The sequence below is a fragment of the Lactuca virosa genome, chromosome 1 (genome assembly GCF_052849685.1).
Source record: "Lactuca virosa cultivar CGN04683 chromosome 1, Lactuca_virosa_CGN04683_v6, whole genome shotgun sequence".
Classification (NCBI taxonomy): Eukaryota; Viridiplantae; Streptophyta; class Magnoliopsida; order Asterales; family Asteraceae; genus Lactuca; species Lactuca virosa.
The window spans coordinates 191,120,016-191,138,640 of NC_136426.1; the positions used below are offsets into that span (position 1 = coordinate 191,120,016).

The window sequence follows — 18,625 nt, forward strand, 5'->3', positions numbered from 1 at the left end:
TTGAATAACCTAGTAATTTTGGAAGTCAAAACGTGCAAAGTGAAACACAAGAATAATCGAATCCAATATGGCCCCAAACTTTTGAGTATAAATAAAACTCCTTTTATTCAGTCACCATATTGATTACACATTGTTCATTGTATAATGTTTCGGGTAATCAACTTATTACTTGAATTATAACAACAGTTGTCCCATGCTCCAAGCATGCACACTTGTTTTACCTATGGTCCATACTTCGTGAAATATATCAAATGAAAACATTTCCAATGATTCTCATTTCACAACTCCTAATCCTTATCATCAGTGTAAGAATACCAAATTCTTCCCACTATTAGAATATGTTTGATTCTAAAATTTTATGCCCCCTTTGTAATGTCACAGTACAAAAATCACAAAGACTTTGCCAATGAAATTACAAAGTGCTTTATTGGAGATTGTTACAAGACACTTCCATAGACATGAAGTCTCACATTCAAAGTACATTCCTTTGAACATCCTTCTTACATAAAAGTTTCTAATCTTGACATAGATTCTTGGTATCCAACTCCCATTATGGAAACATTTCCATATTCGCCATATGACAACTCATTCTTAATAGTCTCATCTATTTATAATGATGTCAATATGTTCCACTCAATACTTCACTTCCAACTGTCCACAAGCGACCAATCCTTAGCGAGCCTTAGATTGTCCTTGCCAGTTGTTTAATCATTTTAGTCATATCCGGTTCTAGTCCTTTTTCCCTCTTAATGCCCTAGGCATTTAGAAAATCAGAACGGTCAAATATTGTAGCGTATGCAATCGATCCTATACTCAAAGCGTATGGGACAATATTCATAATGTATTACATAAAGAAGTGATACTTTACCAGTCTCCTGCTATAATATTTCTATGTGCCATGTTCTCAGAATACTTGATTATGGAGAGGGATGTCGTAATCATAACCAAAATTTGAGAACGCAATTATCTTTTCCATATATAGAATTTCCTCATGTTGAACCATTCCAACATAAACGTTCATATATATTTGACTAAATTTGATTAAAATCTCACAATCTAATCCCTTAGATTTGAAATGAAGTATAATATTCTCTCCCTTAGTTATAGCAAAACAACTTTTCAACCCTTTCAACTTTGCAAAGTGAAACTTTTGTTTTTCTATAATTAATATTGCTAACTCGTAACATAATAATCATGCTCCAACTAACATGATAATTATATCCATACCAGCATAACATTAATGCTCCCACTAGCTTTGACACGTATTCAGAAAACAGTTGGAATTCTAGAAAGCAATACTTATTGACTTTCAAAGTTCATATTTCTAATACGATATGCTTCGATAATCCTTTATCTAACCTTCTCAAACTCATATACCTATCTTTAGATAACTCACATGTGTGTCTAAACAATTCTAGAACTTACATCAATAAGTCTTGAATGTTCAAACTAATTGCCAAATCGCACAATTTGAACTATGAAGAGGGATTTCGTAATCATAATCAAATTTGAGAATGCAATTCACACAATCATCGTCTCCTTAAAATCTCTCTTAGTGAAAGCGTTTCCTCACAATCATTTTCATGAAGGAGAGAAACCTTATGACACTTAGATTTTATGGTGTATGTGTTCCTATCCATGTGAATTTGTCATAACCATAATCATAAGACAAGGTTTGTGACAAACCTAAACTCTTATGGACAGAACTTGTTCATTCTTAATTTCGTGCCATCAAGAGTCCCACCATTGCTTCCAAGTTATTTAGCAGCTCACCTATACTAGTCAATGTACTTTCATTGAACAAGGTGCTTTGCCTTTGTGCATTCTATTTAGAACTCGTAGAACTCATATGCATAAGTAACTTTACTGGAATGGCACAGAAACAAGAATATGTCAACACAATAGGTTACAAACCTCAAGTCGTGTGCTAGTGTCTAATAGGTTTACTCTTGATTAGTTCTTGAACCTTTTCAAGATCATTAAGACTCCCAATGACCTCTTGACATATAAGATTCTCTTGTCAAGAAATATTTACTGTCAAACAAATATTCAAGAGTTAGTGAGGATTCTTATCAAGACAAACACCACACATAATTGGTTTTAGTTGGTCTTTGTCTTATTCAAGACATCACAACTTACCAATTTCAAACGTGCAAGAGTAAGAAAACATTTTTCTACTCCACATTTGATGAGTGTGTTAAAAAACTTCATAAGATGTGTCACTCAAGTCACAATCTTGAAGTATGACTCTAAAACTTTATTTTGGAACGAAGTATGACTCATATTTTTGATTTAACCATTTCTACAATTTCCGATTCCTCTTCTTAGCTATACTAGTGCACTAAGATGTTTTCAGAGGATCAATTGTGATATGGTTCTTAATCATTAAGACAATCATAAAACACGATAGAAATAGGGATGGCAAAAGAAACTGAACCCGATGGTGAAAACCGAAAACCGACATATTAGGGTCGGGTTTGGGGTCGGTTAATCGGGGCCTGGATCGGGTTTGGTATGCTTTTAGAAAATTTTCATGGGTTTGGTTACGGGGATGGTAAACAAAATACCCGTCCCGATTACCCGGAACCAAAATCGAAACCGAAACCCGTTACCTGAAACCGTTCATATGATTATATATATATATATATATATATATATATATATATATATATATATATATATATATATGTATTTTAATTTCCTTGAGTTATCTTCTTTGTTGTGAACGATTTAAAAATAATTTCTTGATATAGTTTCCTGTTTATTTATAATGCTAGTGTTTTCACATTTTTTTATTCATAATACTTGGAGTAATATTGATATTATGGTTTATGAATGCTAGTGTCTTTATTGTTTTTTTTCCCACTAGTAACAACTTATGTATCAGAACAAATATGTCTGCTCTTAATGGTTTTGTAAATTATCAAAATTATTTTGGATATGAATTTATGCTTGCATCAATAAGTCTAATGGTTTTGTATTCTCATTGCATCAAAATTATTCTTAATTTGAATCTTAAACGGGGATCCCCGTTACTCCGTTGGGATACCTGCATACCCGATAATGCTTGGTAAACGGGTACCCGTTGGGAATCGGGTCGGTGATGGGATCGATTTTCATATTCGGGGACGGGGGCGGGATTACCAAAACTCATCCCAAACCCGCCCCGGTGCCATCCATAGATTGAAAAGTACTCTCCCATCTTTTCAGATTAGAGATACTTTTATCTTTCTGCCTTATTGATTCTTCTTATTCGTTCTGCTATTCATTGAAACCCTTTCAACAACTCAGAATTACACTTAATCTTATAAGTATAACCATATTTACTAAGCTTTAGTAAATCATGGCGAATAATTTATTGTTCTTTGTGGTGGACTTGACCAGTGCACAACATTGTGTACCACTTCTCCTAGTCCTTCACTTGACTTTTTGTCAAGGAATTAGTCTTAATTTTCTAAATATGAAGGTTCTCATTCATCATACAATACAAGTTGTATGATTCCAAGTTTTTGTCCAATTGAAACTCGGGCGACAAGAATCCTTCCTTATTTTGGTAAATTCTCAACATTACCACAAATAACATAACTAAGAATCACATCTATTTCAACATTGCTAAAAATAGAAATACACAAACATCAATTTTCATAGATGCCATTACAAGGAAATATAAATAAGACAAAAAAACTAAAATTTATTTTATATATAAAAGGTGCGGAAAAACTTGTCCTCACAATGTAAGTCAAATGAAAACTATGCTATTACATATTCCAAAGCAATCTATCATAACTCTAAAAGTAGTAGCTCCAAAACTCCGATCATCGAATCATGCGATCGAAATCCATTTCTTCGCGATTAGATTCAACTCACTTCTTCCTTTAAGCTTCCTCTATTTTCTTCGATTCTACAAAAACATCAAATGTCATCTTATCACATCATGTATTAAAAATCTAAAATAGGAAATTAATAGAGTTGGATAGTGGATTCTATACCTGAAGCAGAGCCATAAGTCTTGACTCTCCCATTTCTTAGATCTCTCAGGTAGTCAGGACAACTTCGTGACCAATGCCCCTTCCTTTGGCAATAAAAGCAAATGGACCTTTTTGGAATAGCGCATGGGGCAATTTCAGATTTACCCTTTCTCTTTACCATCCGGTCAAACGGTTCGACCATGGCCAATCTCTTTCCATCGGGAAGAGAAGACTTTTCTGAACTTCTAGTGTCGCCAGTGTCCATGGAAGCTTGGAACATTGACCCATCAGACAAATTTGCTTGTCCGACACGTCAAATCATTGTTGATTCAGCAGCAATAAGCAAATAGGTGAGTTCAATGAGGGTCACATGATGGTCCATCATATAGTACTCTCTTACGAACTCACTATATGAGTCAGGAAGCGACTGAAGAACCCAGTCAATAGCCAGCTCCTTTGAGACAACAACACCCAACCTTCCCAGCCTGTCGATGTGTGACTTCATCTATAAGACGTGTGCACACACAGACTTTCCATTTTCGTGTTTACTTGCCAAGAGGGATTGAGTAAGCTTGAACTTTTCAAGATTTTGAGCTTGTGGGGTCAAGGAGAACAATTGGAGGAGGTGGAGGAAGTGAAACATGATTCTCATTTCCACGATCCAATCGCGAAAGATCATCTTCTAGAGATTTGTGAAGACCATAGTGGTAAGACATCTACAAAACGGGAGAAAATTCAAGTTAGTTGATAACGGTCCTTTATATGACACCCAAATGAAATATCAAGGCTAGGATCCAACCAAATACTCTACAACCTAGAAGTGGGATGCTGTAATCTAGTTGCAGAATTTTTGAAGGTAGGCAAATGACGATTTACCAATTTCCACCAAAAAAACGAAAAGTTAATTAAGTTTTAAATGTATCGAAAACTCCTAGATCTTTTAAGATTCATTGAGCTTTTCAAAGGAATGTATAAATCTCGATATGCCCCTCGTTTGTGATTGGGATGCCGAAAATCACAAAACAGGGTGTGGATAACCATGAAAATATACATGGTTCCCCCAATATTACAGTCACCTAATCGACATGCCGGTTAGCCACACACGCTCCGTCGATCTATGAAAAACATCGAGTCACCCTTTACCACCTTTGCTTAGAGCCCAATTAGTATGCCAGTTAACCACACACGCTCCAGTAACGTCTTAGCAAGGGTAAAAAGTGTAATTTCATGGAATTGCATCAAATTCACTTTTGCCTAAAGTAAGTAAGATTGGGAATTTTGTAAAAACATTTAGTTACTTTATAATTCATTATACTTTTAATGAGGAAAGGGTTTGCCCTATCCTACCCGTTCGGCTAACAACCATCCACCAATCAAGGAAGCGGTGGGTGAGAGTGGACACCCATTAAACGACCATTTTATAGGCCATAACCTTATACCCCTCTTATAGATCGGCTTCGTGAATAAGGCCTACTAACGGTAGGACTAGCATTTAAGTTATACATATATAATAATTATTCTTATAATATTATAATACTATAGGGTGAATTTTAAACTTGTAAAATTTTAGGGTTTGGAATTTAATGATTTCAAATTAAACTTTTAATTAAAAAATTTAAATTCCAAAACTTGAGGGCAAGTTTTGAACTTTTCAAAACACATAGGATCAAATAGCAAATAATTCAAATTAAACATTTAATTTAATGATTATCTAAATTTGACCTCTACCATTTTATTCACAAGATAATTCATCAAATAATTCAAATAATCAAATTTTATCATATAAGGAATTTATTATTCAATTAATTGATAATTATCTTTTGTTTTGGTAAGGATAATCACATAATAATAATAAAATTCGGATTTTATTAGTCAAAAACAGTTTTGGCATTTATCCTTTAGTAAAACAGCAAGAAATCCCGATATTCCCTCTGTCTGACTCCCCGACTCGCTAAGTCACTCACTGGACTCGTCGAGTTCGGCCGACTCGGCGAGTCTAGCAAGTGACTCACCGAGTCAGGTCGGGCAGAGGGCAGAAAAAACAATTTTCAGCAAGATGAACATACAAGGCATCAATACAATAGAAACCAATCAATGCTCTGATACCACCTTTTGTTTTTACACAAAAGAACATCCTATGTGCTCATGCAAACCCTAAAGCTTGGACCTAGGTTTCTCTATTGTATATGCAATTCATCCAAGCTTATGAACCCTAGATCTAGCATTCATATTTCGAAATTATCATATAAGATCAGATCTAGATGATTACCTCTTCAAGAATGGCTTTAATCTTCTTCTCTTGGAGCATAGAGTCACAAATGTCACTCCTCTAATAGCTTACAAACACCAGAAGCAAGAGGATGATATTACAGAGAGGAGAGGAGGCACAATTTCTTCTACGAACTCTTCTAGGATTTCCAGTGGTCGAAAACTGATACCTTAGGGGTATATTTATACTTGTGCTGCTATGGTTTCAGTCAAAACCCTAATGGACTGCTTAGGCCTTAAGCAGTCCAAGGAACCTTCTGGAATAGGGCCTCCTTGGACGAATTCAAGATGGGCTTCATCTTAATTTCGTCCATGCCTTAGTCGATAAGGATTCTCAACCCAAAACTCAATTATCTTTTAATTACAGTCCAGTCCCTTATATTTAATTAATCTCTTTTAGCCACCAAATTAATTCTTAATTAATTCATGACTAATATTAATTAAATAATATGATTTCTCTTTTGATATATTATTCATATAATATATTAGTAAACCGTAATAACCTCTCTCTTCATAAATCATCCTATCAAGTTGCTTTGGTGAAGGCAACCCAAAAGGACCATGCACAACTGGGTCAAGTACTTACCAAATATAGTTACGGGCTTAGACACTAATCCAACAACTTCATCCTTAAACTTCTATATTTTCTCTTGCAATGAAGTTGATTGTTACTATTGTGATCCGATTGACCCTTTTGTTGCACCGTCACCAAACATCTGAGGGCAATATATGTCTGATAATACTTTGCAAGAATTACAATGGGTTGAAGAACAACAAGAAATAGATACACAGTCATCTCGGGCTCTCACTAAACGTCGTGACGTCATTGCGGAAGAGTGCAAACAGGCTGAGGAAAGGATGCAGATTAATAAAAATAAAATCAAAGAGCATGAAGAATGGATAAAAAAGACTAAGAAGAGTATCAAAATGACTGAAAACTGGCTTGTGGAGAAGGATGCATAAATGATAGAACTTGGGCGGCAAAAAGATCGTTTTGAAGATAAAGTAATATTATATCAATGGAGAAAGATAAGTATCTATTGTAGTTCCCTTAAGTTGATTAGTGTTGTTGTACGTTAGTTTTGTTATATGTATTATCTTGTACTTTAACTTAATTTATAAATTGAACTCCACTATACTAGTCTACTATTCCAAATAACATAATCAAAACATAAGAAAATATTCTTAAAACAATAATCATAATACAATCACAGTCTATTATTCCAAATAATTTTTTCCATCCTATTACGGTAACTAAGTACCGTATCTCTAGGTGACGGACGTGTCTCCACTGGTACACCTGATGTAAACATTTCCATGAACATGCATACAAAAAGATATGGTGGATAACCTATTGACCCATGTTCAAATTCTGGTACTACTCAGCTCTTGTGGCCATGGAGGTTCGCTTGCAGTGACTCCAGGGCATGAGGCAAAGCCTCATGTTTGCAGCGGGGGATTAGTCGGTGCACGAAAGCTGGCCCGAAAACCCTCGTTAAGGAAGTTCCCTTTCCAAAAAAACTCCACAATCTCCTCTTTCTCCTTCTTCTACCTTTTCCTGTTGCGACACATGTTTAGCTTGAATGAATTCCACCTTAGTAGGTTTCTGTCTATCGGGAAAATGGGCCCAATATGATATGTGGTCTAGTTCACTTAATATACTATCTCGCAACGATTTGAAACTACCGTCACCCGCATATCTTTTAAAGAAACCACACTATTTGGCTGAATCATATATGCTCACTTTCCATGTAAGGAGACCCAAATCAGTCAAATACCAATGCAGGTGCGGTATGTTGATGGGAATTAAAACCTTCAAAAAATGATAAGTTATCAGATATATACATATTTTAATTTATATATATATATATATATATATATATATATATATATATATATATATATATATATATAATAACCCGATCAATATCCTTCCAATGTGGTCCATCAACCATCCCAACTGCTACACGCCTCAAATAATGTTGTTTCCCAGGTTCCAAAGTCGTGCCTTCATGATTAATAATCGTCCACCTACCAGTGGACGGATTTATTTCCTTGAGTAGGGACGTCCAGATAACCAAATGCGGTGTGTTAGATTTTTTTCTTTTTCATTTTGTACAATTAATTATCCAACACTTTTTGTAATATAAGATAAGGGATGTGTGTTACCTCATAGAGCAACCATCCAGAGCCAATACCAAGTAAACTTGACCAAAATTCCCAATTCATCTCAATACCTCTTAAAAGTCTATGCTCCAAAAATACCACTCACATGTTCTTTCCCCACAATTTCCAAAATTCATCATCAATATCTGCATAATCGTCTAATCGTAATGGTCTTTTTTCTACATTATTGGACTTCTGCGCTTTTTTCTTTTCTGTTCTTCAATGGTTCCATCGATGGAACTTTCAAAATCAATATGTGAATTAATTTGGAACGATTATATACTATATAAATAGAAATTACTTAATTTTATACCTGTGTGTAAGGCTCCCTACAAAATTTCGATTTCATTTTTACCCGCCCTTTTAACGGTGTAACTGTGTTATCCTTAACTACAACAACAGGTAGTGGCGTTTGCATATATGTATGGCCTGACTCGGGATCCAAACCACGAAAAAATGTTTCCCCCGCATCCACATTTTCCATATCGTTAACACCAAATTGTTTATCTTTTTCCCAATTATCCATTCTCTTCCCAAAGTGCTCGATTGTGGTTTTCAATTGAGTAACAACGCCCAATAATTTGTCTATTTTTCTGTCTTATGGAGGTATGTGGTATGTTTCCTTAAAATGAGAGGCTGAGGGGTAATCTGCTCCCTAGAAATGAGAGCTTGAGGTGTAGTTTGCTCCCTGAAATTGAGACGGGTGAGGTAATGGAGGCCGTTGCTTAGGAGGACTCTGTTGTTGCGGTGATGAAGACCGTTCCTTAGGAGGACTCTGGGGTTGCGGTGGCGACTGCACTTTGTCTAGAGTCCAATTTATATAACGCACAAGGAATGACAAATGGATCTCAACAGGCGTTGGTTCAAAAACACGTGGGATGTTATTTTCCTGTAAATTAAAAAAATTAAATTTAAGTATATAAAATTGTTGTAATTATAACTATATATAATTAATATAATGAATGTATAACTATACCACTGAAACGTCTAATATACTTAAACATTGCTCGACAGATAATTGTGTTTTTATTCTCCATGCCCTCATTCTTGGAAGTTCATTTTCTGTGTGATGCACAAACCTCAAAGCTTCTGGAAATGTCTCCAAAATCCACACCTAGTATTACGACAAAAAATTATGCTTTGTCCAAACTTATAAGCACTTAAAAAATATAAGTAATTGCACCTAAAACTAACCTTAAACGGAAGCTGAAAACCGGTCACTGTATACTTCATCATCTTCGTGTAACCTACACTCTCATTATCTCGCAAATACATATAGATTTTACCAAACCAGAATCTTAATTGTGTTTCATTATACCTCCACAAATACATACCCCACGCAAACCTGTCGTACTCATTATAATTAATATAAATCATCAAGTATTTATAAATAAATAATAAATAATAAAATTTAATACATGTTCCAATTATATTGACTATCTGCTAGCATATACATTGCCGGCGGAATGCACGTATTGCCGTCTCGTCCTATGAGACCCCTTAACAAAAACATCATTTGCATAACCATTACCGCATCCTCAGCGCTACACATCGAGAATGCTGGCCCTTTATTGTAGTCTTCTAAATTTTTCAGCCGTAAATCTTCATCTCTCACATTAGGGAGCAACCGATTCCTTAATGTTGAATTTGTGTTGACTTTTGTATTTATTATATCAACATACTGTCCTAATCTCAAACCGCTAATCAAACAAAATTCCGTTTCACCATATTCAACCACCCTGCCTTGTAACTCGAACCGAAACTTCCCAGCCCTGGCTACCTCTACATCACGAACCTCATGCAACATCATCAAATGGCAGAGCATCGAGTTACCATTCGGGGTGGGCATACCAATGAGAGATCCCAAAAGCAGTCTCTCGAAATAATTCAACTCACCTACTATTTAGTTTTGTAATGTAGTTTTTCAACACAGTCCCCAACGCCCCTTTAAAAGTACATTATGCAGGCCATCCATGCAAACTATGCTGCAAAAGATTAAACATATATGCCAAAATTAAAAAAATAATACTGAAAAGTAACTTTAAATATCATTGTACTTTTGTTTTTATAGCATTCTACATATATATTGTTTTTTAACAATTTTATGCAACAAAAAGAATGTTTTTATTCTATAACTTTTTACATAAATGGTCTATTCTAATAATAATTATAGAAATTTTCAATGTTTTTTTTTTTAATTACAGAAATAATTGGAAATCGATTTTAATATTAATTTACATATAATCAACATAAAAATGATCTCAATATTCAATGGTCCATTTTAAGAGATAATAATTATAGAAAATCGAAAAAAAAAAAAACAAAAAAATACATTTCCGCAAAGGCATATATCGTTCCGCAGAGGGTCCTCTGCGGATCTGTTGTTGAGCAGAGGACCTCTGTGGATCTGTTCATGAAAAAAAGAATAGGATAAATCGATTTCTTATTTCACAAACTCCAGTCCTTACACCCTAACAAGAATACATGTTTATATATAACATTTAACCTATCAATTTCCAACTCATATAGTCAATTTCTACTTCCGAGTTTATACGAAGATTAGGAAAAAAATTGTAATATTACTTGAGTTCCATATCTATTGGATAATATATCGGAGTGCAGTTGTTCCACGAATCAAGCTCGCTGTGACATTTTTGTGTCCGTTCCGATCACAGTCCGGCGTCTGCAGCTTCCTTCCGCGAATCGACTGTCCTAGCTTCTTCCGCGTTCGAGTTATTTTTTACTGTAATGCCCCTGATCCTCAGAGCAATAAAGAATCCGTAGAGGTGTTTATGGTTCCGCAAAACCCCCTCTGCGGAACCTTTGGTCATATTCCGAATTCCTCATTTCCATGGTTATTTTTTTCAAATAACCCCTCAATTTTGGTCATTTACTGAATTTTCTCTTACATAAAATTAAGTCCTTAAAGAGTTTGAAGGATTTAAATTTTTGCGAACATAATTGGGTTAAATTTGAGATAGTAAGAAATTAATAGTGATGATCATTCAACATCTAGTTCATGATTCGCAAACTAAGTGTATTAGCAAAGACATCGTCATTTTGATAAAGTTACAAAAAAATGAGACTTTTTTATTGAATTGCTTTAATAGATTTGGTGATTTTTCTTTTTTAATTTGTCCACAAAATTACAAATATGATCCGTATAATTTACCAAATATCATAAACTTAGTTCCTCTTTTTTTTTGTCGAACATAGTCTGTGTGGTTTCTAAAAAAAAAAAAAAAAAAAAAAAAAATCTAGGGATTGTCCAGATAGGCGACACAGAAGTTAGGCCAAACTCAACGAAGCCGATGATGGTGAAAGAGAACTGCTAGGTAGGTGTTGACGTTGCTCACAAATCAACCCAAATGTTTACATTTTTAGGTGAAGAATCATGAAATATTATGAGTTTTGATGCACCTAGTTCATCAAATTTAGCTCTAACATGTGAAAACTCCACTTTGGCATTTGATCGAACACTCCGTGGGAGAGAAAATGTCTTCTGATTTCAGCTTCTATGACATAAATACATAAATTCTTTGTAAAAAGATTGAAAAAAAACCGAAATAATTGCAAAACATAATGATAAAATCCAAAATTAAGAGTAAATGATTTCTAAAATAAAAAAAATATGATCATTTTTTGAAAAACTCGTTTGCAATGGTTAATCAAAAATATATTCAAAAGAAGCAAAACCCTCGACAGGCTTCGAGCGTAAGGCAAAAGAAAATCACAATACAACTCCAGTCTCTGGCGTTGACTAGCCTTTTCCGTATTGACTTAAACAATTTCGTAGATTTTCCCCAATTTACCATTTCTTTTCTTCGTAGATTTTCCCCAGTTTACCATTAATTTTCTTGGAATTCTCCTTATGTCAGTCTCCCTTCCTTCCTCGTTGACTCGCGGGTTCCTTGCTGACAAACCTTTGTAATCTTAACTCCACATCTATCTTAGCCACGTCACTGTTTTTTGATTTTCTATCATCACTGCGTCAGGTCTCCTTGTCTTCCTACAGGCAGGTAACTATGAAGGGATATTCTTACAAGTTAGTTTCAGTTGTTAGACAATTTCATCTTCTTAATCATAAATCATTTGTTTATTTCGTTTACAAATGATTGAATTTTGTCTATTTCAGCTACTTCTTAGAGTTTGAAACTAAAACCTTTGAAAGGACATGACCTTTTAGTTTCAAAAACATTTCCTTTGGAACTAGCCCATGAATGTTAGTTGAATTCCTTTAGATTTACGGTGATACTTGATCCAGTGATGGAGAATTTCGAAGTTGAAAAAAAAAAATTTTGTTGGTAATTTGGGGATATATAAACAACCATGTCAAGATCTTTTAATTGTTTTTTGATATCTAGGGAAAGCTTGAAATTTCCTATATATATTGCAATTTCTTTTATGGGAGGTAATAGTGGATCATGTAGTTGTTTATAGAATGGTATTTATTTGGTGTTGAATTTGTTTAAAAATTACTCAAGTGAAATTAAATTTGATTTTATTTAGACAATAGTACGAATGTTTATGTTGGTTAAATGAATAAATTGGTTTGTTATTTTCTTGTACCCGAACTTGCTACTGCCATGAGGCTGCTGTTCCATGTTCTTTTTGCGGTGTTTAGATGCCTATGCTTGATTCCCCTATGTCCCTTGCACACAAAGCAACCGAGTTTTGTATTGATAAAGGCAGCCTTTGAACACAAAATCAAAATCAATGATTAAAACACACATATCCACATTATGCACTATATAACTCCAAAATCAACTTGAAATTTGGAGTTTGGAGATATGAATTAGTGTATTAACACAGTTAGCGTTCATATGAATTGTAATCTCTTAAAATTTTTATTTTGAAGAACTTAAAGGTATTATTATTGTTGAGATTTAAATTGTTTGATGTGATTCGAGTTACATATTATCAATATTAGTACTTTGGATTTTGTGTAGAGGCTAATATGTAGGGGATCCTGACATTGAAGCAGAACTGAGGAAATCCGTGAAACCAACTTTTATAACCGATAACGTGTGGAGGAGTTTCAGAGCATACAAGTAAAATCGTTAAATATATACACAAAATTGTGTGAAGGGTGATAACTCATAATGGATTTTCTCTTTCAACGCCTCTCGGAAGGATCATCATCTTCTTCATTAATTTGTGGTCATAGTTCATCAACTCATGGCTATAGATATGACATATTTTTAAGTTTTAGAGGTCTTGACACTCGTCATAGTTTCACCGATTACCTTTATGAGGCACTTATAGAGGCCAATATCACTGCCTTCTTGGATGATGAAGAGATTGAAACAGGGGAAGATCTGAAACCGGAATTGGAGAATGCAATCAAGGCATCTCGGGCTTCTATTATAGTGTTGTCTAAGAATTACGCCTCTTCAACATGTTGTCTCGATGAATTGGTGCTGATACTTGAACAACGTATGACATCCAATCACATCGTCATCCCAATCTTCTATCACGTGGAGCCCACCCATGTCAGGAAGCAACAAAGTAGCTACGGGGATGCAATGGCTAAGCATAAACAGAAAATGGATGAAGAGACAGATGCAAATAAAAGAAGTCAGTGGGCTCAAAAGATGGAGCGTTGGCATAGAGCACTTACACAAGTTTCTCACTTAAAGGGGAAAAATGTAAATGGAAGGTAACAACTTTCTTACCCATATTTCCATAGGGCTTCAATTTTATGTGATTAATGCATGAAAGATCCAAATATCAGCTTCTTCCTATGCATTTTAATATCTTTCCTCAGTATGAAATAGGTATATATATCATGTCTAGGACAAAGAAGAAGAACAAAATTGAACCTATATGTTGTATTATGTGATCTCATAAATGAATTCATATAGAAAGATTAACGGTTCTGATAAGTTTGACACGTTTGTTGTGCATTTAGTAGTTTGTCATAAGTTATATATTTAGATAAACAATTTCAATTATCTTGACATGCTTTCCATTAGAAACCAAAGTTTCAATGAAGTGTTATCTGTGTACTATTAGTATACCATACTACCTTCAAATCATAATGTCTTTTACAATAAAGAAGTTCTCTTACCAGTAAGTAATAAAGCATAACCTACAACTGTTAATTTTTTCATTCGCATGCAAAACCTTTTAAGTTTTATATTATTGTAGAAACGTAGTGAAGTTAGGCGACCCATTAGTGAAATATTCTATTACATTTCTAGCTTTGGTCTTAGCATACATAAATATTTATGACCTTAAACATTAGATATTTGTATGGTAGGAGTGCAAATATAGTATGGTATTGATTTGAGGAATTAATTTAATAAAAAATAGCTATGATATAATTTTGATTTGGATTGTTGGATAAATAAAACCTCCAAATCTGGTTTGTAAGTATTGTGGATTATAATGTTTTAAAGTTCTTATTAAATCAGGCTAGAGAAGGAGTTTATTAAAGAAATTGTGAATGACATTCACCGTAGAATCGATGTACCCTTAAGGATTGCTCAACCCCTACTTATTGGGATGGAGTCTTCAATTAAGTTCATCAATTCATGGTTGAAAGATGGATCCTCACATACGGCTGACATACTCACTATTTCGGGTATGGGTGGAATCGGGAAAACATCATTAGCCAAATATGTCTACGGGTTACATTGTCGTGAATTTGACACGAGCAGCTATATTGAAGATATTGGCAGGAGGTGTGATGGAAAGTATAATGGGCTGCTTGATATACAAAAACAACTGTGCCATGACATTTCAAAGACAAGTTCAATTCAAGTTTATGATGTTTCTAAATACACCACAATGATAGAGAACACATTAGCCCGTAAAAGGGTCTTTCTAGTAGTTGATGATATTGATAGTTCTGATCAGTTGGATGCATTACTTGGAAGCAAAGGTTTTCATCTTGGAAGCAAAGTTATAATAACAACAAAGGACTCATGGTTGACAGAGAGTTGTGCACTTTTCAAAACAAACATTAAACCTAAGCATGCAATGCATTTCCTTGAAGGCTTACATGTGATTGAATCACTACAACTTTTGTGTCTCCATGCATTTATGTGCAACCAGCCCAAGGCAGGTTATGAAGAGGTGTCTTATAAGCTTGTGAAGTATTGTCAAGGACATCCATTGGCTCTCAAAGTTTTAGGCAAGTCTCTACATAATCGAGATGTAGCTTACTGGGAAGGATGCATAGAAGGGCTAAAAAAAGAAATCAGTTCCCCTATAAATAATGTCTTGAAAACGAGTTTTGATTCTTTGCCATCCAACAATGATAAAGACTTATTTAAGCATATTTCTTGTTTTTTTGTTGGAGTCGATAAAGATCTCACTGAAACAATATTAAGGGCATGTGGTATAAACACAAGATGTGGGATTACGAATCTCATTGATAGATTTCTTCTTAGTATCGGAAAGAATAACGAATTGGAGATGCATCAGTTGCTTCAACAGATGGGAAGATGGGAAGTACATCAAGAATCACCTGATAAGCCATGGAAGCGAAGTCGATTATGGTGTCATGAGGAGTCGTTCAAACTGTTTAAACAAAAAAAAAAAGTAAGAGCTTATTTATACTTTTTAGTAGTGTACATTTTCAAATTGCTTTGTATTGTCTAATTATTTTGGCTATCTGTATCTTCTTAGGGTAAGGGAAATCTTGTAGGCCTTGCCCTTGATATGCGGATGCTTGAGAAACAGAATTTGCGTGCAACATTTCAAACAGAGGCGTTGAGTAACATGGATAATTTGATGCTACTACAACTCAATTATGTGCAAATGAATGGGTCTTATGAGAACTTTCCAGAAGAAATAAGATGGTTATGTATGCATGGGTTTCATTTAAATTCTATACCTTTAGACTTACCTATGGAAAATCTTGTTGCTCTTGACATGTCATATAGCAATATTGAATCATTTTTCAATTGTTATAGTAATCCACAACGACATGAGAAGAGGCAAAATGTAACTTATTTTCATTTCTTATTCTTCCATGTTGAGTTTGATGAATTTCACTACTGTTCTAACTTATTTCCATTTCTGTAGTTGGATGCATCGTGTTTAAAAGACAAAAGGTTGCTTGGATCATTGAAGATTCTTAATTTAAGTTTTTGTAAACAACTTCGTATGCTTGGTGGATTTGACGAACTCCCCGCACTTGAGAGGTTAATAGTTAGAAATTCCATTGTTTTGCTTGAGGTTTGTGATTCGATTAAACAATGTGTTGAACTTGTCCTTATTGATATGAGCAACTGCAACAAGCTTGAAAAATTTCCAAGAAACATAAGCATGTTAAAGAAGGTTAAAACAATGCTTCTAGATGGATGTAATCTTGGTGAATTTCGTGTTGAGAATAGGGATACGGATTTACGGGAAATGTGCAAGGCTAACAACATTGGCATAAACACAAGAGCCTCTTCCTCCGCCTTTCCAGGTGGTATACCATGTGATTTGAAGGCCTTTGCAATTTCTTTACCAAGATCGTTAGTAAGTTTGTCACTTGCAAATAATAATTTGTCCATTGAATCTTTTCCCATGGACTTCAGTTGCCTATCCATGTTAAAGGAATTATTTTTAAATGGGAATCCTATCATTTCCCTCCCCAATTGTGTGAGAACCCTTCCTAGGCTTGAGATACTTAGTATGGAAGATTGTGAAAAATTGAAGTCAATCGAGCATCCTCCACCTACACTAAGAAAGTTGGTTCTTTATCCTCATCGTAATCATTCTATAGAAAAAATTGTATTTGATCCAGAAATGTCACCACTTCGGGTACTCTTTCACTTGAGAGGTTTCGAACGTGGGTCTTATGAAATTGAAGGCATGGTGAAAATCCAACCAATAGTGGGTGTTGATAAAAAGGTACTACGTAGATTGGGTTGGACTAAATTAGACTTCCTTAACGAAAGGCACTTGGGAACTAATTCTTTGGATTCTGAAATGCAGGTTTGTGTAGCCAACTATGCTTTTATGTGAATATGTATGATATATTTTATGGCGATTAATTAAGGTTGGTGTATTTGGCAGATGTTTTATCAATTTGGAATATTCAGCACAATGTATGAGGTGGACGAGATGCCAATTTGGTTTAGGCACAGAAATGCAGGGCGATCAATAACATTTACCATCCCATCATCATCTCCAAACAACCTGCTTACAGGACTCAACTTCTGCTCTGTGCACACGCCTATTCCAAATGATCCTTTTCTTGGGTTTCAATATTTTGTTGAGACATCTCGATTTCACGATTGTCAGTTCCCTCGTTCGCCAATGATAAAAATTAGTAATGTAACAAAGAAACGCATGTGGAGTTACGAACGTTACCCAGACAGACCTTTTGGAGGCCCAAAGTGTTGCATGTTGTTAAGTCATTGGATGTTTGGGATGAATGAGATGGAGGCTGGTGATCAGGTTACTATTACTGTTACAGATTCGAGGAATAATGAACGTGTAAAGGAGTGTGGGGTGAGTTTTGTGTATGATGATGGAGAGAACAATGAAGAAGAAGCAGAAGAAGAAGAAGAAGAAGAAGAAGAAGATGTGTTGGGTTATTACAAGTCATGGAATCACATAATTGGCCGAGATCTCTCCCCTTTTAAAAACCCTTTTCAAACGACAGGAGAATACGTCCTACGGCATAGGCGATTTTTTCAACCTGGCAGAATTGGTGGTAAATGTCGTTTTTATTAAATATTTTTATTGTCATGTCTTATGACCAATGACCCAACTTCTTTGAATAGATGGATAATGACTCGTTTATTTTAAAAAATTTAAATAAATGGATCATATGACCCAAATCCACCCATTTATTATTGATTTTATTAACCTCTAAGATAAGAGTTTGTTATTATAAAATATATATCTGAAAAAGAAGTTCTACTTTTAATTTTTGAATGAATTAATCCGAGCATTGTTCCGTCTAAAAGGGCCGATTTGTTATTTTTTATTATATATATATTCTTTTTGTAGCTGATCAAATGTTTTGACATGTTGGATCACATAAACATATCAAGAACACTAAAACTACTTCGTCTAAGTAGATGTGTGTGAATATATAATGATTAACCCATTACTTTTTATCTGTTTTCAGAAGAACTATGGTTTAGAGCATTCTCTCAAAGGAAGCCTGATATAATTGGTGACGCACGTAAGGTATACTTTTTGACACTGAATTCCTTCTCTCATCACATGAGTAAAAGTCATACACAACCAAATATGCTATCCTCAAATTTTCT

The 18,625-nt window shown here is 34.7% G+C and overlaps 2 protein-coding genes across 2 annotated transcripts; both read left to right on the top strand.

The window, feature by feature from the left end:
• The first annotated feature begins 13,504 nt into the window (after nucleotides 1-13,504).
• Nucleotides 13,505-16,492, top strand: LOC145125939 (disease resistance protein RUN1-like). Its single transcript, XM_079061347.1, has 4 exons — nucleotides 13,505-14,061; nucleotides 14,819-15,950; nucleotides 16,038-16,323; nucleotides 16,437-16,492. The coding sequence occupies exons 1-4, from the start codon at nucleotides 13,505-13,507 to the stop codon at nucleotides 16,490-16,492; spliced, it is 2,031 nt and encodes a 676-aa protein (XP_078917473.1).
• LOC145125948 (disease resistance-like protein DSC1) lies at nucleotides 16,344-18,080 on the top strand. Its single transcript, XM_079061355.1, has 2 exons — nucleotides 16,344-17,336; nucleotides 17,418-18,080. The coding sequence occupies exons 1-2, from the start codon at nucleotides 16,518-16,520 to the stop codon at nucleotides 18,078-18,080; spliced, it is 1,482 nt and encodes a 493-aa protein (XP_078917481.1). The 5' UTR covers nucleotides 16,344-16,517.
• The last annotated feature ends 545 nt before the right edge of the window (nucleotides 18,081-18,625 follow it).